The 19,575-nt window shown below is 34.1% G+C and overlaps 1 protein-coding gene across 5 annotated transcripts in view; it reads right to left on the minus strand.

The window, feature by feature from the left end:
* LOC118195866 (uncharacterized) overlaps positions 1-19,575 on the minus strand; it is a 219,932-nt gene that overhangs the window by 96,526 nt on the left and 103,831 nt on the right. For all 5 annotated transcript variants that reach the window (XM_085808113.1, XM_085808111.1, XM_085808112.1 and 2 more), the window contains one exon: positions 12,620-12,795. In XM_085808113.1, the coding sequence (XP_085664239.1) occupies positions 12,620-12,795 (176 nt within the window). The remainder of the gene's footprint in view (positions 1-12,619; positions 12,796-19,575) is intronic.

The following is a 19,575-nucleotide window of genomic DNA, read 5'->3' on the forward strand; positions in this document are numbered from 1 at the left end:
TTTCAACAGACTAGGACAAAACTAAATAAATAGTGAAAGTATTCAAAACTTGTCTTCCAGTGTATAATAAATGTCTCAATGATATGAGGGCGTATGTGAAATATTACTCGAATTTAAAAAAATGTCCCCCCCCCCAACTGTTTTTATTCATTAGAGTTCCTGGATATCTTAAACTCTGGAAGAAAGTCAATCAAGATCTAACTACAAATCTAAAGACCCAGATGGGCTTTCTACAGGGAGTTTTTCAGTTAAAAAATTCACTTGGTTTATTGAATGAACCAGAATTACTCGTTCCGCTACAAAATCCAATAAGTTTGAAATCTTTCCGGATTAACACATTGACTGCCGCGCGCATATTGCATGGTTTGCCCATGACGCCAACTTGATATTTTTATTATGCGATGTATATTATGTTGAAATATTATCTACAGATGATAATGTGAGTTATATAATCGTGCTTAATGCATTTTTCTTGGTGGTGGGTCACCGGTGACCCCCAAGGCATTGCGTACCATTATTGCGATTTATAATTTATTATTCTTCAAACCATTATAGTAACAATGGTAGTATTTAAAAATTATCAGTATCGATATTTACTCTAATTATGCATTTCGGATGCACCCTCTTCGGATCTTTACTTATGGATTCCTCCTCTCTGATGGCCTTAATGCAGGTGCCAGAGTTTTCTCCGAAATGTTCTCTTTCTACATCCCTGTAGGCCGAGGTTCTGCATTTCACAGAGAAATTGCTGCAATTCGCACAGCTCTGTACCAACTACGATGTCATTTGGAAAAATTTACAAGAGCTGTTATCCTCAGTGATTCCCGAGCTACTCTATTGGCTATCCCTTCAGATAAAAATTCCATATCACAGGACATATTGGATTGTCGACATTATCTAAAAAACCTGGCATCAGTTCAGAAAACTATAGTACTCCAGTGAGCTCTTGCCCACTGTGAAGTTCCAGGTAACGAGAAAGTCGACTTCCTGACAAGAAAGGATGCTTTAATCATGCAGAATATTTATTGTCCTATGCCTCTTTTTATACTGTTAGGAATTTTATTAAAAGATCTTTCAAAGTACGTGCTCAGGAAGATCTCTATCAATGTGTTTCTCATAAATCTTGGGAAAATGCTACCAGGAATTTGTGTAAGGCCCCGAGGCATAGAGCAGTCATTGCATTTCGCCTTGTACCAGACATAACTACTGCTTACGATATCATCTCCATAGATTTAAAATTTTTCCTTCTCCGATGTGCACTCTGTGCAGCTCTGGAGAGGTTATGGACTCTGCACATCTTCTCTATTGTCGTGCTTAAAAAAAAAAAAAAAAAAAAAAAAAAAAAAAAAAAAAAAAAGGGGGGGGGGACTCGCTGCTTGTTTCTTGTGGTTTCAAATTCACCTTACCTGTAGGTGTTTAGTATACATTAAGAACACTATTATGCCAGACAGCCCTTTGTATAGAAGGGCCTCATCGAAGCTGATGTAGGGAAACCCAAGGAATTTATTTCTAGAGACAGAAAACACAGGACATCATCCCAGGAAGTGAATAGGTGTTTCTTTTTCTTCTCCACAAGCCAGGCAGAGAGGAGACTCGACAAGACCACATTTATTGAGATGCTTGGCCAGATAAACATGTCCGGTAACAATTTGAATTACCTGGCATAACTTAGTTCTACTGAGGTGTACGAGTTTACCTGATAAGTTAAGTGTAATTAAGATAAAATAACACGCCAAACAAATATCAATTTAGAAGTCAAACAACAAAAATCAGCGTTACATTTTGAAATTTTCACAGGACTAGTTTCGATGGTTTTACCGAACCATCATCCTCAGCTGCAAAAGCGCAAAATGCCTTTTGTGGCAACAGCATATGAAATAAACCAGATCTAGTGAATGGATAAGAGAAAAGCAAAAACTTATGTTTCATCAAAAGGTTCTGAAATTACAAATTTTACACTAAAAAGCATGTTTCAATAGAAAGTTAAATGAGGAAACGAGTTTCCGTTCCTGAGAGCCTCCTTCCCAACAAATGCACTGTTTTTGCCCAAATCTTTAACTGAAAAGAGGAAAAATTCAAACGGCCACCTAAATTCCTTGGCTGTATGCAATAAAAATCATAATGATTTATTAAGCAAACAAATCCAGAGAGCTAACCTTTTAAAAAAATACCATAAGACACAAAAATTACAGGTGAGGCTTGCAAAGCGAATACGTTCTGCAACAGAGAAAACATTTTTGTTTGTGATTAGTACAGGTTAACTAATTAAACTATCCCAAAAGTCCATGCTGACAGAGGCGATAGAAAGTACAGGTTGAAGTGAGGTCGGTACCTGTACATTCATTTTGGCATATTAGGTATCGCCGGGCCTTGCTAACTGTTAAGATTCTGCCACCCAGATGGAATTCCCAGGGAGAAACCTCGAAGGGCAGTCCGAGGATCTACCACCCCTCTCCAGTGAATTTTGAGTGCCCCCTTACCGCACAGACAGTATATGTTTACAATATCCATGCCATAAAAGTGCATATAAATGCAAAGAAGCCAGGAGTTACTCATGTCTGAGAAACTGTAGCACAGAGAAAGGTAGCTGAATTGAGTAAACATTTGTAAATGAAAAATACCTCCTGAGGAAAATATCAGCTAAAATGTTAACAAAAGCTACTTAAACAAAATAATTACGTCTTTGTTAGGATTTTTATAACATTTTACTACTCTTCAATTTTTTGCAAACTGCATCACAGGTTTCAACAGTTAAAGACCATAACCAGGTTGTTTGCCTGACACTCTGCTGCATGACAACTAAACTGCCTAATGGTAATCTGCACCTGACAACTCAGGGTATGTCTGCTTAGCAAGTTACTTTTTTCATTCATCACTAAACGGCAGATTTTTATATTTCATAAAAATGATTAAATATATATTCATATGCCAGATGATAAGATTATTCTGACAGGTGCAGGAAAATAATCCACTGTCATTTAAACTTGAAAATGATAATAATTAATAAAATACATTTGTTCATAATCAATTCAATTTTGTAATTAAAAGTAACTATAAAATAATTTAAATAAAAAATTATTAAAGTATAACCAACATTAACTTAATTTTGATCATAAAATATTCTCGTTATTTCACGAGAAGGAGAAATAAAAAATCAAAATTTACTGCTTTAAATGTATATTAAATATCAACCATACAAACAATTTTATCTACAGATGGAGCTAAATGTGATTTTTCAGCAACACAAAATAGAATATTTAAAAAAGGTTATTTATTAACCCATTAGCAGCTGGTGTTGCATTGACGCAACAGTCAAAATAAATGCGTATATAAATATAACTACCTAAGATATTTTATGCCAGCAGATGATTTTGTGTAGGGAATATTATGTAAACTATTTCTGTAAAAAAATATTTGCCTTCACAAATCATTTTGTTTATAACAGTTAATCTCATACTTTAAGCAAAATTTTCGACTGAATATTTTTGCTGAAAATATTTAACGAAAAAATCACTGACTGAGTGATCTATTTTTAGTCAAGGTCACTGTTTATCCGAACATTACATCAACCAGATGTTTATATTTGCGTTGGGAAGGTAGGGAAAACAAGTGTTGCGCAACGTCAGCAGGAAATGGGTAATCAATCTCCTTTTCCACTCATTCCTTTCGATATTCTGGTTCATGTTTTGGCTGCTTTAAAAATGCCTAGAACGAGGTACCTTATATTAGAAGAAGCCCTTCAAAGATTTTTTGATGAAGAAACAGGTGATGATAATGTTAATAATGACCAGAATGAAACTGATATTGTTGTTGTTCCTCCAGAAATTGCAGAAGCTAGTGATGAAGAAGAAGGGAATGACAATGTTTTAAATAATGATATTTTACCAAATGATTGAAATTCACATAAGAAGTAAGTTTCTGCCTTCTAAAAACAGTTGTATTCATACTAAAAAGTTTAAAAAGGAGAAGACTGAAAACTTGAAGTGGATAAAAAAAGGAATTGTCAGTTATGTCTCAGGAAGAACATAAAGAAAGAGGTAGAAGAGAAACTATAAAAGACAAAATACAAGATAAAACTAGTACACAGATTTTTGATTTTCTTTTTGGTTTAGACATTTACTCTCTTCTCGTTGAACAAATATATACGCTCAGCAAAAAAATTGCCCAGAATTTACTGCATCTGAAGCCTATATGAAAAGATTTATTGGAATATTATTGCTTACGGGATATCATTCTTTATTTCAAGAAAAAATGTATTGGTCTTTTGATAAAAACATTCCTGTTCCTGTTGTACGAGAATCAATAACACGTTTGCAGTACAGGAATATGCAGAAGAATTTGCATTTGACAATACTGATAAATTATATGAGGTGAGACCGTATTTAAACTTACTAAATATCACCACTTTTTACTACTGGATATATAGTCTCTTTTAGATTTCAGACGCGAGATTGCATTATTACTTTTGCAAATTCCTATTGAATTAGCCAGAAATAGAGCAGCAACAGGAAGACTTAGTAAATTCAGCATTCAAAAGCCATTGCATGGAGATGGTAGACATGTTATCGTTAAGTCCGTTGATAACAAAAGACTTCGTTGTAAAAAGTGCCATAGCCAGACTGTTTATAGATTCAAAGTATGTAATGTAGCTTTACATCACGATTGTAATGAAGCTTTTCAGGCTTGAATCTTTCAATTGAAATAATGTATATTTGTAAAAGAAACATAATGTATATTTTAATATTAAATTAATTACAAGTAAAGTGATTTGTAGATTTATAAAACGTTATACAGCCAAGAAGTAATCCTGCGGTCTACTCAATGGAAACATCACATGAGTACAATCCTACTCACTAAACATCCATAGTCTTATTCCGCTGACGTTGCGCAAACGCAACACTCGTTTTTTCCACAGGTAAAAGCATTTCTTTTATTTTCAATGTAAATTTATGTTATAAATGCTTAATTTAATATTTGTTATTATTTTCTTGAGAAAAGAAGCATTCCTTGTAGTTTTGGCATTTAATGGGTTAATGCATATCTCAAACATTTCTTACATTTTGAAAATGCATTATGCAATAAAGCATTGAATACATCATATTATAAAAGACGTTCACTTGATCTGGCTAAATCATTAACTATATCATCATTTCCTCTTTGGTTTAATAAATCAATTTTACGTTTCATCAATAGAAATGCTTTTACATTTGAGTGTACAAGGGTACTGTGTAATCATTTTTTTTACATACACTCGTGTCCATAAATTAAAGATAATTCGGAGTCACGCGGAAATCGAACTCTAAAATAAATATATCACCTGGAAAATCACTACACACATCTTCAAGAATCATATGCAAATTTCAGGAAGTAACCAGATGACACCGATGATACGTCACAATGACGAGAGTGTAAGAGAGTGATATATAAGGAATACAGGCAAAGAAGTAAAATTGTTCGCAGGCGCTTTATAAGCATTTCAGTGCAATAACCGAATAGTTATGACACAAAGGATGCATTTGGATGATTTTTTACGTGGTAGAATTATCGGCCGTCTGGAATGTGGGCATACCCAACTGGAAGTAACAGACTTGGAATTGCCCAGAGTGTCATCTCCAGGCTTTGGCAATGATTCCAAGATGATGGTAATGTGAGTAGACATTACAGCACAGGTCGCCCCAGAGTTACAATGATGAATGAGGACCGGTATTTGGCAGTTACTGCCAAAAGAAACAGGCGGAGCACAGCCTCAGACCTGTCTCATCAGCTCTCTTCAGCCACTGGTACGACAATTTCAAGGCAGACCGTGTACAGACGCTTAGGGCAGATTGGTCTATATGCTCGTAGACCTGTCAGATGCGTTCCACTTACTGCAACTCACTGTCGCCTGCGGTTAGCCTGGAGTAGAGACCATGCATTGTGGACACCGCAACAGTGGGCTTGTGTGATGTTTTCCGACGAGTCAAGGTTTAGCTTGCAGTCTGATTCTCGCCGGACTTTCATATGGAGAGTCCAGGTACCCGTTACCACCAAGAAAACATCACTGAACGACACCGTTACGATGGTGCAGGAGTGCTCGTTTGGGGTGGAATTATTCTGGGTTCCAGAACTGACCTGCATGTTCAAATTGGAACCACGACAAGCCAAACCTATCGGGACGTCATTCTGGAACAACATGTACGTTTGTTTCGGGCGCACAATTTGTGTTTATGGATGACAACGTCTGTCCTCACCATGCAAACATCGTAAGCAAATGCCTTTAATCGGAGGATATCACCCGTATGGACTGGCCAGAATTCTCACTGGACTTGAATCCAATAGAGAACGTGTGGGACATGCTTGGCCAACGTGCAGCCCGTCAACCTCCTCCTACATGTCTACCCGAATTTCGGAGAGCATATCTTTTTGAGTGGTGTAATATCCCCCAAGATCAGATCGATAATTTGATACTCAGCATGCCTAGGCATTGTACGGACTGTATTGCATCATCTGGGAGACATACAATATATTAACAATCACACCAACCGTGTAATATTGGTTTTTTGTAAATAGGTTTTTTTTTTTTTTGTAATTTGCCCCAGGGAGAAAAAAAATCGCTAATATTTTTAGTAATATCAAACATATAGCATCTTCTTTTCCTCTTTACCTTTTGTTTAATAAATAAGCTTTACAAATAAGTCAAATTTGTTTTGCTTCTAACTCTTCCTTTGCCTGATTTTGCATTATCCTTAATTTATGGACATGAGTGTATTTCAATGTTGAGAATCTATCATTTCATTCTTCTATCATTTCCCAACCTACTTAACCCTCTAAGTGGCAAGGCTGTATATATACGATGTAGAATATTTTTTTGACATCTGTAAGAACATATATATACGTGCATATTAAAATATGTCGAAGAAATTAAGGCAATATATCAAAAGTACACAAGTCCAGGTATGAAATACCAGGAGAGTTTTTACATTAAAAAAAAAAAAAAAAAAGTTCTCGTAGAAATTTTGGGAAATTTGTGCTTTCTTAACGAAACCCTGGCCGCTCAGAGGGTTAAGATACTGGCAATACAAGAAAATAGTTATAAATCAAAGGAAGTGCTGGATAGAGAGACTTCTTGGTACATATTACATTTATATATGATTGGATAGCAACATATTAAACCATTTTTGCAGCTTTTACATATAGCCGCTTGATTCTCTTCCTCAAAGGTTTTTCAATTTCTTCAGCTTACTTATCGTCTTTTTCTTTTGATACACCTAGTCTGTAATACTCTTATACACACTTGAAGAATCCACAGTAGAAATATAGCAAATTTTCATGATTTACAATAGAAATTTAAAAGTTTGTATATACCATTTTATCTCCTTGTTATAGCTAGCACTCTTTGTACCTTACAGTAAAAGCCTTAGAAATTATGTTTCATAGTCATTCAAGGTCAGTTCTTTGGCAAGAAAGACGTAGCATCAAAACCATAGTGGTTGACATCCGACTCTCACACGACTAAACAATATAAGTGTACAAAAATTGAAAGGTATCTATTATCTTTTTTTAGTATTTTTAAACTGCTTTAAGATTTTTCAGCCTTTATGGAGTTTTATTTTTTAAAGTATTTAATTTAATAGAAATAATGATTAACCAATAAAATGCTTTCATCTTTTTTTTTAATAATTTTATGTTTTTGTGAGATACTTTATGTAAGTTACAATTTTTTCATGTAAAATATTTCTACATTCCCCCCCCCAGTCTTACAGAATGTCGGAGAGTGAGGACGGGATGAATTATACTAAAGAGAGGCACATGGAAACAAGCAAAGATCCAGAGCAATGGTTAAAGTTACTGAAAGTAGTTGAAAAGTTAGGAGGAATCAGGAAGTGCTTCGTACATGGATGAAAATTATATCCATCACTTTCATGGATGAAAATTATATCCATCAAAGTGACCATAATACAGACTCAGTGAAAGATGAGAAGAAGGAAGTAGATGAAGAGGAAAATTTACAGGATACTGATTAAAACTCCTCTAAAAAATATTATACAGGTAAAGATAATACAACTAAATGCTGTAAGAAAACCGTAACTGTAATGTGCATATGCGATCTTGCAATACAGTACAAAGTCTGAAATCCGAACTCGTCGGGACTTCGGCGATTCCGGATTTTTTCAAATAATAGATCATCAGTTTAAATCTAGTAAGATGGCATGTAGAAATTATAAAAAATAAAAATAAGAAATGATGAATTATTTATGATCTAAAGGGTATCAAACTTTACAAAAAAAAAAAAAAAAAAAAAAAAAAAAAAAAAAAAAAAAAAAAAGATTAATATTTATTTGTTTACCTTATTAAGCATTTCTTTCAATGTTAAGTTGTCTTAAGTTACTTCATTTTTTTGTGCTAATACTTTCTCTTTAATTCTATAGACGGAGATAATCTCTTGTTGAGTTACATTGTTGAAGTCCTGTAACTACTGTTTCGAGAATTCCAACTAACTTTTCAATCATATTTTCTTGTTTTCAGTAACTTCTCTGTCCCTTTCTCCACTATCGGTAGTGGTATTTTCTGGATCTAGAACCATACTACAGATTTCTCCATTCATTAATTGACTGATGATTGAGAAGCATTGTTATCACAATGCAAAACTTCTTTTATATCATCTTCATGTATTACTACTTCTCCACATTCCTTTACAAAGTCCGTTAACTGGAAAATGTCACCTTTGCTTTGTGATATTTGAAAACCTTTAAAATTAGTGGCTGTTATCATGAAATTTAGCTACCCTTGCATCATGAGCTTGGCAACTAAAGACAAGTTGCTCAGTTAAATTTTATCTTGCTTCTATCATGCACCGAGACAATCAAGTCTGAATTGTATTAGTTTAGTAAATTATTATACTTATGTCTATTTCTTGCACATGCTTAAGGCTTGTCAGATAAATTCCCACATATACTTAAGCCTTAATGAGGGCCGGCGCTAGATATCTTACCGCCTGATTTCATCTCTGTGGGTCCTAAATACAGAGCCTGGCACTGGTTCTGGGTTTATGTGAATAACAAATCAGTTATTCTTAATTCAAAAAGACTAAATGTAATCTTTGGGTCTATAAGTATCATCAACAAAATCTATTTTTAGCATATGGAAAGAAATTTTTGGTAAATTTTTCCTCGTCAACATTTTTTAGCACAACTAAAATCTGTAATTATTGCCAAGCGTAATGTCAACATAAAAGGTTACCACACTCCTTTATTTTTCAAATACTAACATAAAAAAAAATTGTTTAGGTATCGCTACATGAGTCATTACTCAAGTTGTCATGTTTTGATAAACATGCGGTAATAAAAGAAAAGTATAATAAATAATGATTCGCCAGGGTGGCGTCACATCAATGATGTATCTATGTGGAATGTTTCGGTTTGAGATGCGTGACAAGCAAATACGCAGCAATGGAGCCAAATTACTGATCGTACAAATTTATGCTTAATTGATTGTTTCTTCAGTAACAAGGTATTTTATTTAGTGTGAAAGTGAAATTAAGAATCGGGACTCTCGAGATGTTTTATTATGCGCGGAGGGGAAAATAAAATGCGCATGTGTAAAGCCTACGAGAAAAATTTTATTGGTGGTGGTTTTGAGGTCTGGATTTTAGATCATTCCGGATAATGGACGTCAGGATTTCGGACTTTGTACTGTATTGTAAATGATTTTCCACATCCTATTGCAGAAGCCTGAAATGTCAGGAATGAAATCGAAACACTTAATTTATTTATAAGTGATAATATTTTAAAACTGACAATATATTAACTTTTATATAGATTCTGTCAAACATCTTTTTTGGGGAGAACATGATGCATCTCCTACTGATATAATATAGCTTTAGTGCTTTCTTTGGTTTACTTTATTTTATTGGAAGCCACAGGTGTTCTAGAAAAACCTTCATAAATTGAGGCATAATTCTAAAGAACAAGGATTGGAATGTTTTTACCTTACAGTGTTTTAAAAGAGATTTAGATATTTAGTTAGATGCACAGATTTGATGATATTTGCAGTAGAGATGTCAGTAAAGTTGTAGAGACATTAGGTAATTTTTGGAAGCTGAAGTCATGAAAACTTAGCAATGGCTTCTCCGGGAATCGAACCATGGACCTCTGGAATATGCGCCCAGCACGTAGACCACTACAACACAAAAGCATGCTAAGAAGGCAGAATAAATACCTTATATACCCCCCCTTTTAAAGGGCGACTGGGATTTTTTTTTGGGGGGGGAATGAGCAATGCCTTTGCTGGGAATTAAGCCACAGACCTCTGGAATATGCACACAGCATGCAGACCACTACACCAGGAAGGCATGCTAAGGCAGCATAAGAAATACCTTATAGAGTTACTGACAAACTAACTGCAATAGGGAGAATTTTTGAATTGTTGGTAGATAATTTTGAAAAATACTCTTTAAGTGACTATCTCACAACAGATGAACAAGTTCTATCTTTCAGAGGCAGATGTTGCTTTAAATAAGACATTGTAAAAAGCTCTCAAAATGTGGGTTGAAAATATCTGGTTTAGTTGACAGCAAAACATTTTACGCCATAAATATTGAGCCGTACGTTGGAAAGCTGCCTGATGACCTTTATGTATCAACAACTGACCATCAGAAATTGTTCTCAAATTAACTGATCCTGTGAAAGGAACGAAAAGCAACATTATAGCAGATAATTGGTACACTAGTTCAGATCTTGCAACGAAACTCTTAATTGAAAGGAAAAAAAAAGAGCTGTTGGAAAGATTCATTCAAACAAACGGGAAGTTCCAAAAGAGTTTTTACCTAAGAAACAGAGAGAAGAAAAAGACTTTAATATTTGGCTTCCAATCAGATGCCATGCTAGTTTCTTACTGCTCCAAGGGAAAAAAGGAAAAAAAAAAAAAAAAAACTGTCCAACTACTCACGACCATGTATTTTTCTGATGCAACTGATGAAACTACTCGTAATAACAAAAAAGAACAGATAATTGCTTTTTATAATATGATGAAAGAGGGCATTCATAAAGTAACTTTTGCTCACATTGATCAAGGTCAAATAGCTGTTACTAGAATTTGCAATCTATGAATCCAGAAAGATATCAAAAAATGTATGGGATTTCAACAGCCCTTGCTTTTCAATGCCCAAGATGGCAGATATATTATCTGCATAAACATTAGGGATTAAACAGGCACGTCACGTCACGTATTCCAATCAGGACACTTGAAGTGTCCCACAGATCCAAGCATTCACATATTCGGTGCAATGGCAGATTATCAACAAGGTTACCATTGCTTTAGCCTTCTTCGTCCTATTTCTTCAATATAGAGAGTGTTCTACTTTTGCCTTGGTTGATATATTCTTCAGATCTCTAAGAAATTAAGTTCCAGTTCTTAAAAAGGGGACGGTAGAACAGTTCCTGTCAGCCAGTAAAACAAATTAACTACAGAACAGCACTGAAGAGCTGCAAAAACTGCAATTCCTGTTAATACTGTTTGGTTTTCTGCCTAGTCCTGTGGCAAGTTCTACTATTTATAGAGGGAGCCTCTATAGATAGCACTGATTTCTTTTTCCTATATCACAAAATTATCTGACATTTTGATCATTTTCATCTTTACATTAAATTTCCATAATTACTAATTTTGTTCCCTGTTTTTCTTTATGGTGCAGCAATTTTAATGACCAGCACTATGAGTATCATCTGAACGTTCAAGAAGTTAAGTTCTTGCAGAAGTCGAGAGGGGGGAAAAAAAGATGTTTCAGATAACAGATTAAATGAAACTCAGGAGAGATCTATGACTTTTGTATTATGGGAACATGTCAGCACTATAACAACAATTGCCCATGGCTTTCAAAATGCTGAATATTTGGGAATTACTGGAATTAAAGAAAGATGAGTAGTCAACCAATTACATACCTGTTGATGAATATAAAATAATGAATAGGACTTGCCACTTGACTTTATAAATAATGATATTTTAGTTTCATAAGCATAATATTAGTAAAATTAAAGCCTTAGTTGTACATTAAGGCTTTAGGTTTTACAAATAGCTTTCAGAATGATTGTAACTGTTTTTATCTATTATACTTTTTATTAGATAAAAACAGTTACCACCACTCTGAAGAAGATATTTGCAAAATTAAAACCTTAGAAACACCAAATTTTTATACTACTTTAGAGTTCTTTAAGATCATTTGTAACCGTGTGGCTGCGCCTTGCAAAGAATTTGCAGTGGAGTGCTCTATTCGAATATTACTTGTTGAATACAATACATAATACATTCTTTCTTTCTAATAGCACTCCATTCCACATGCATAAGACATATTTAAAAAAAAAAAAATCTAAGTCTACATTTCAAGCTGAAATTTAATTAAAGTTTAAAATAAATTAAAACACATTTCAAATGTTTAACAAACTACTCACAATGCAAATAAGTAAAAATTTCTAATTTCTGTTTGTGCACTCTAAATAAAGCATTTGCAGCACGTTTGCAATAAGAGAAATTAAATATTTCTCATATTTAATTTTGCTTATTCCAAGCAAAAGGCATAGTCAAGGGTGTTTTAAACACATATATATAAGAGAAAAAAGAAGCATAGATTTAAATACTGGAATATTACTTTGTCTAATACCAGTCTTTCCAGGTAATGGCAGAGTAGCATTTTTAGCTGCTTGGGTTCTTGCAGCAGCATCAGCAATAGCAGTAAAGATTGTTTGTGGTGGACAACGAGACATTAATGGTACAAGTTGCCTGCCTTCAGCTGACCATTCAGCAGCTGTATTTGGGCCTGAAAACCTAATAAAAAACACATGAATTACAAAATACAATAATTTTTAATTAGCCATAATGATAAATTTATTTATGTTGACAAATTTGTCATTAGCAAAAACTTTTTTTTGTCTTATACTGATATCAAGTATTACACCAGATTAACAATTTAATACATGATTATTCATTTTTATCGAAATGCACATCTACTGTAAAACAAATAGTAGACCTAATACTCAAATAAATACAAATTCCAGTTTTAATTGCATAAAAGCCTTCAGATATGGCCATTTCATCAACGTATGTGTTTTTCGACTACGAAGGTATTTCCCTTTTATGTAATGAGCTTATTAGCAGTGACTGTGGACTATTTCTAAAAAATCCACCATGCAAAGGAAAAATTCTCCTTCGACATCCGTTATGGATTTGGAAGCAACAGCCCGTCACCTCGTGGCGGAGCTACCCGATGAATTGTGAAAAGTGCAGATCACATATTGGATAAGGACTGGCATAAGGTGTTAGTTAAGGATAAACTTAATTTTGATGACTTTAAATCTGCAATGAAAAATGTGGAGTTAATTCAACCACATATCAAGCTAATGGGTGATGAATGGACTGCAAAGATCAAAAATGCAGCATCGGATAAAATCAAACAAAAAATTTCAGAGCAAACGTGGAGTCGTCGAGGGCTTACTTCAGTTATTTCAAGGTAAGTGTGCTACTTATGGTGACTTATATCCTGGTTTTAAAAACTTGTGTTATAATGAAATTGTTCAAATGGAATCTAATCCCATGCAAAAAATGGCTCTCAATATGATGTTTAATAACCCTCATCTGTTTAGTCCCAACAAACAGCTTGCTAAGCAAATTAGTACTAGTAGTTCTAATGTTATTGAATCTGATAAAACTGTCGTTAAGACTAATATTTCGTATGAAACCCTAACTGATAATGTATGCAATTCAAATATTAGTAACCCTAATGGTAATAAACCTGATGTTGATAATGTAAATGAAAGGCCTAAACAGCCTCCTAAAATATCCCATAAATGTTCATTGAAGCAGATGACTTTAGGTTTCCGAAAAATATGGCTCAACCTCCCAAGTTAGTGAAATCAAATATTGAAATTTCGGTCAATAATAAGTTTGAAAATCTGCCTAATGAAGTAGATGATAACACTGAGACAAATATGGACACATAAACTGTTCTAGTTGTAGAACCTAAGATTAAACATATTATGGTTAAGCCTGTCTGTAAATATTCTGACTTTCTTAAACAATTGCATGAAGCTATCATCGTTACACCTGTCTGTAAATATTCTGACTTACTTAAACACTTACTTGAAGCCACTAAATTAAATTTTTGCAGGAAAAGCCACTAATGACTCTCTTAAAATTTTTTCTAAAACTAGTGATGACCACAGAGGAATCACTAATTATCTTGAGGCTAAAAATATTGAGCACTACCTTACTCAAAAGAAGACGGCAAGCCCATCAAGGTAGTTTTTAGAGGCCTACCAATTGATTGTTCTCCTGATGAAATCCATGACAAACTTCTGAACTTAAGGTAAAAAAAATTACACATATGCACAGACTTATAGGTCACGTGCACCAGTGCCTCTCTTCCAAATTCAGCTTGAAAATGTTAAAGGTGTTGAGGAGGTCTATGATATTACTTACTTCATGTTGTTTTACGTCAAAATTATCGAATACAAGGTGAGTTGGGGTGTTGTGCAGCGTCACAACTGCCAACACTTCCACCACCATTCTGATTCTTGCAAACTCAATCCACGCTGCATAAAATGTGCAGGCCAACATGAAACCTCAGACTGTTCAGCCAAGAAACTAGATGTTGTAAAGTGCTGCAATTGCCTGGAAACAGGACACACAGCAAATTACAGAGGGTGCCCAAAGTTCCCTAAAATTTTTCAATAGTAATAACAGTAAAGAAGTTAGTAAAATGAAATCCACCCAGGTTACTCTTGGAATTTCTTATGCAAACATTACCCAAACATTAATACAGTCAAAAATCGTTAATTCGGACACCCATAATCCGGACCTCAAAGCTAAAAACTTTCTGCGCATGCGCCGCATTGGCACATGCGCACAGGCGTTTTACGCGTGCGTGTAAGACCTTGACGACTGCGCATATGCGTGCGCCCAGGTGCAGAATACGTTTTCGCCTTCGTGTTTAATGTATAACGGACGGTGTAAGCTAAAATGATCTAATTATCTATTTCAGTTAATGTTAATGATTGCGTTGATCCTTAATCTTCGAATTGGATCCCGCTTAGAGCAATTTTATAAAAGTAAACTTGAACTTTCGATTATGTTAAATAGAATTTCCGATGCTGGAATTTCCAAAGGATCTATCTACAAAATGAAAGTATGTTTCCATGTCCATCAAACAAAAAGTGGAATTGCTGCAAAAATTGGATAAAGGCATACCTGTCTCAAAGTTATGCAAGGAATATAACATTGGAAAGTCAACTGTATATGAGATAAGCAAAAAGAAAAAGGAACATTTTGATTTTTTTGTGGATTCCGACACCCCACTTGCAATGAGTAACAGAAAAAGGGTTCGTTATGCTAAAAGTGACGATCATGACAGAGTGATGATTGAATGGGTCAGACAGCGTCGCAGCGAGGGCGTGCCATTGACGGGTCCAATGGTAATGGCTGAACTTAAACGGAGAGTGCACATATTCGACAGGTTGGTTAACAAAATTTAAAAATCACCATGGTATAAGACAATTAAAAATTTCTGGTGAAAAATCTTCTGATGCTGAAGCTGCTGAACAATTTGCAGATGAATTCATCGAATTCATTACTAATGAACAATTATCTGCAGAACAAATTTACAATGCTGATGAAACTGGTCTTTTCTGGCAATATGTACCGCGAAATACCTTGGCAACCTCTACAGAAAAGGCTCCAACTGGTGTCAAAGATTCCAAAGCGAGACTAACAATTTTAGCGTGCGCAAATGCTGCAGGAACGCACAAGTGCAAACTTTTCGTAATTGGAAAACATGCACGACCTCGACTGTTTAAAGGAGTAACGATTTTCCCTGTTATATATCGCGCAAATAAAAGAGCATGGATGACACAAGTGTTGATGAATGATTGGTTTGAAAATCATTTTATAACCGAGGCTCAGCGACATTTGAATTCGGTTGGTTTACCTGATGACTCAAAAATAGTTCTTATTGTTGATAACTGTTCGGCGCATATTTCACTTAAAGTTTTAGTGAAAGATAATGTATCAGTGTTATTCTTCCCTCCAAATTGTATGTCTATCATTCAGCCTATGGATATGGAAATAGTGCACGCGCTGAAATGCAAATATAAAGCAGCATTTTTAAAATCTATGTTAAATTTCTTGAACAGTGGCAAGACTATTCAAGAATTTCTGAAATTTTTTAGCATAAAATCTGCCATGTGGAGCATCGCAAGATCGTGGGAGGATGTGTCTCCAAGTACGTTAAAAAATGCTTGGCATAATTTATGGCCATCTACCATATTTCATGGTGAGGAGGATGAAGATGATAGCGGCGAATTTGAAGGTTTTCTGACATCGCAAACTAAAGGCGAAATTTTTCAGTTATTGGATTTTATAAAGAAATGTGGAAAAGCGGTAATAAAGAAGGATGATATAAGAGAAGTTTTTCATTGCGACGACAATGCCCCAATCATCAATCAATTAACGGACAGCGAAATATGTAGTATGGTTCTAGATCCAGAAAATATCGCTTCCGATAGTGAAGAAAGTGACACAGACGTTATCGAAAACGAAACAATTTCGATTGACAAATTAGTCGATATTCTCGACACCGCAATTATAGGACTTTAACAGCGGAACTTTGTAACTGAACAAGAAATTATGTCTGTTTATAGAATAAAAGAAAAAGTATTATAACATAAAACGGAACAACTTAAACAACTTACATTGATAGAAATGTTTAATAAAGTAAACAAATAAATATTAAGCTTTTTTTTTGTAAATTTTGTTACCCTTCATATCATAATTGTTCTGTATTTCATAAATTACGGTTTCATACTTTTAATTTTATAATTTCTGCATGCCATCTTATGAGATTTAAACTGATGATTTATAATCAGGAAAAATCGATAATCCAGAATCGCCGAAGTCCCGACGAGTCCGGATTAACGACTTTTGACTGTACTGCTCAAAATGCAACGACTCAGGTTAAGAAATCAGGCAGAAAACAAGATAAAACTAAAGAGGTTGGCATTAATGTTCTCTCAGATCTATTTAAGTTAGTGAAAGAAATTTACATGTTCAAAGGTTTCTCCATAGCTAATATTCTTCAAAAAATTTCAGCTGCAATGCCTGAAATTCAGGCCGCTAACAATTCCATTGATAAAATGTTTATCTTATTCAACCTATTTGAGGAAATCCTCATGAATAACGCCAATTAATAATATTCTACTTACATATTTATGTTTAATAATCACAAAAAACACCTATTCTGTAGCCCTACTTGTGGAATATTTATATACGCTCGGTCTTGGTAGTTATGCTTTATGCTCTCTCTTGCAGTTTTTAACTTCACTTACCCATTTTGTAATTTTGTTCATAATTAATTATTGTCACCATATGTTTTGCACATTACCATGTTTTAACTTACTTTATTTTTAATCTACATTTCAAGTCACCAGCTTGAATGTTTTTTCCCGGATGCTCTCAACTTTCATTCATTAAGTACTTGCTTCGTCATATTTTTTAAATTTGCTAAATGTTCTAAATTCCTATCACTTTTTTGCACACTAATATTAATTATGTCTGCATAATTAACAACAGCTCAAATTTTCGATCTGGGGTAGGGCCTTCAGCACAGGCACCCAGGTGTTCTGACACCGCTCCACAGGAGGTATTTCATTTAGTTATGAGAAAGCATGTAAATTACATACATCAGCCCTCCCAAAAAATATTGTGAAGAACTTTGCCTCATATTTATATTACATATATAATAAACTCATGCAAGCTGAGTGTCCTTTCCTGAGATATTATTTTAGTACAAAACTAGTATTATGCATCTTAAGCAACAGTTTCTAATCTATTTGCACATGCATACTCACGTGGCAGCTCAACTCTTTAAGAAAATGTCTGTTTATTGTAGCTTTTGCTATTTTAAATTTGAATATTTTAAATGTTAATAATTAGCTCAATAAAAGAATTCTCAAGTCACTGTTTACAGAAGGTCTTGCCACCTTTTACCAAGGCAAGAAAATGAGGAAAAGATATTTTTTCTCATACCAAAACAATACCTACTCATCCTTTCAACATTAAATCTGATGACTTGCTTCGTCATTGCAAAATTCATTAACTGGGACATTCCTGAACATTAAAGCACAGCATTCATTTATCATGGCATTCAATTAATTTTATAGTTTCTGATTGTATTTTATTTTATACTGTTCAACACAGGGGCCCCTTTCAGCCAGTATAATGTTTTCTCAAATTCTCTTAATGTAGAACTTTGCAGGTGTGTGTGTGTGTAGTTGGGAACTTTACCTAAAATAACTTGGAGCACTAGAAAATCTGAGTGGAAATTAAATCCCCACAAAATTAACAAGTATAGGTGATGACAGTAAACGTCTGGAAGTAACCAGAATTTTAACAAGACTCAAGGGTGAAAAGTAACAAATTTTCATAACTATGTTACAGTGCAAAACTTCCATAAAATACCAACCAAGGAATGTCAAAAATTTAAGGCATGTTAGGATAGCTGGGACAAAGAAAAGCCTTTCATCAAACAAGGTTAGGTGCTTATACTTATGTGCTTTCATGGGATCCAAACGAACTTTTAAACTATATACATTTCACACAGAGAAAAAAAGCTTGCAACAAATAACAGTATACTAAAATGATTTGAGAATTCATGAAATAGGTTCAGAGATGTACAGGACGTCTCTGAATTCAGATAAAATTAACCTCAAAATACACATCAAAATGATATCTCCAAAAGCACAAAATTGCAAACATTGATTGATTATGTTATCATTTATACCAATAAGTATGTTTCTTTCAGTTGAGTTTGGGGATTGAAATTGAACAGGAATCATATTCTAGTTCATTTTGAATTTAAAATCATCCTTACACATATTAGCACATGACACAGAAAAATTATAAGCTATACGGATTTTGCAAAGCAGGTTGAAATGGAGATGTTCTCTAAAGTTTATAATCTTCAAACATTTCAAAACTACTTCCATTCCAAAAGAATCACTTATTAGACAAACTATCATCAAATAAAATAAAACATGGGAAGAAGGACAGTTTAAAGAAAAAAAAAAAAAAAAAAATTCAGAAGGAGCCAAAATGGTTTATTTATTAATAAAGTACAAAGTCTGAGATCCGAACTCATCGGGACTTAAGCGATTCGGGATTTCAGATTAGCATTTTAAATCTAGTAAGATGACATGTAGAAATTAAAAATGTGATTTATGAAATAATGAAGCATTTATGATGTCAAAGGTGTCACAAAAAAAAAAAAAAAAAGATTAATACTTATTAGTAAACATTTCTTTCAATGTAAGTTAAAGTTGTTTCTTTTTTTTTTTTTTTTTTGTGCTAATACTTTCTCTTTAATTCTGTAGACATATATAATTTCTTTTTTAGTTACATTTTTGAAGTCTTGTAATTGCAGTGTCGAAAATTCCAACTAGCTTGTTAATCAAAATTTTTTTGTTTTAAGTAACCTCTGTGTCACTTTCTTCATTACCGGTAGCGGTACTTTCTGAATCTAGAACCATACTGCAGATTTCGCTATCCGTTAATTAATTA

The sequence above is a fragment of the Stegodyphus dumicola genome, chromosome X1, assembly GCF_044657685.1.
Source record: "Stegodyphus dumicola isolate Sdum_Otavi_A_Nest chromosome X1, ASM4465768v1".
Taxonomy (NCBI): Eukaryota; Metazoa; Arthropoda; class Arachnida; order Araneae; family Eresidae; genus Stegodyphus; species Stegodyphus dumicola.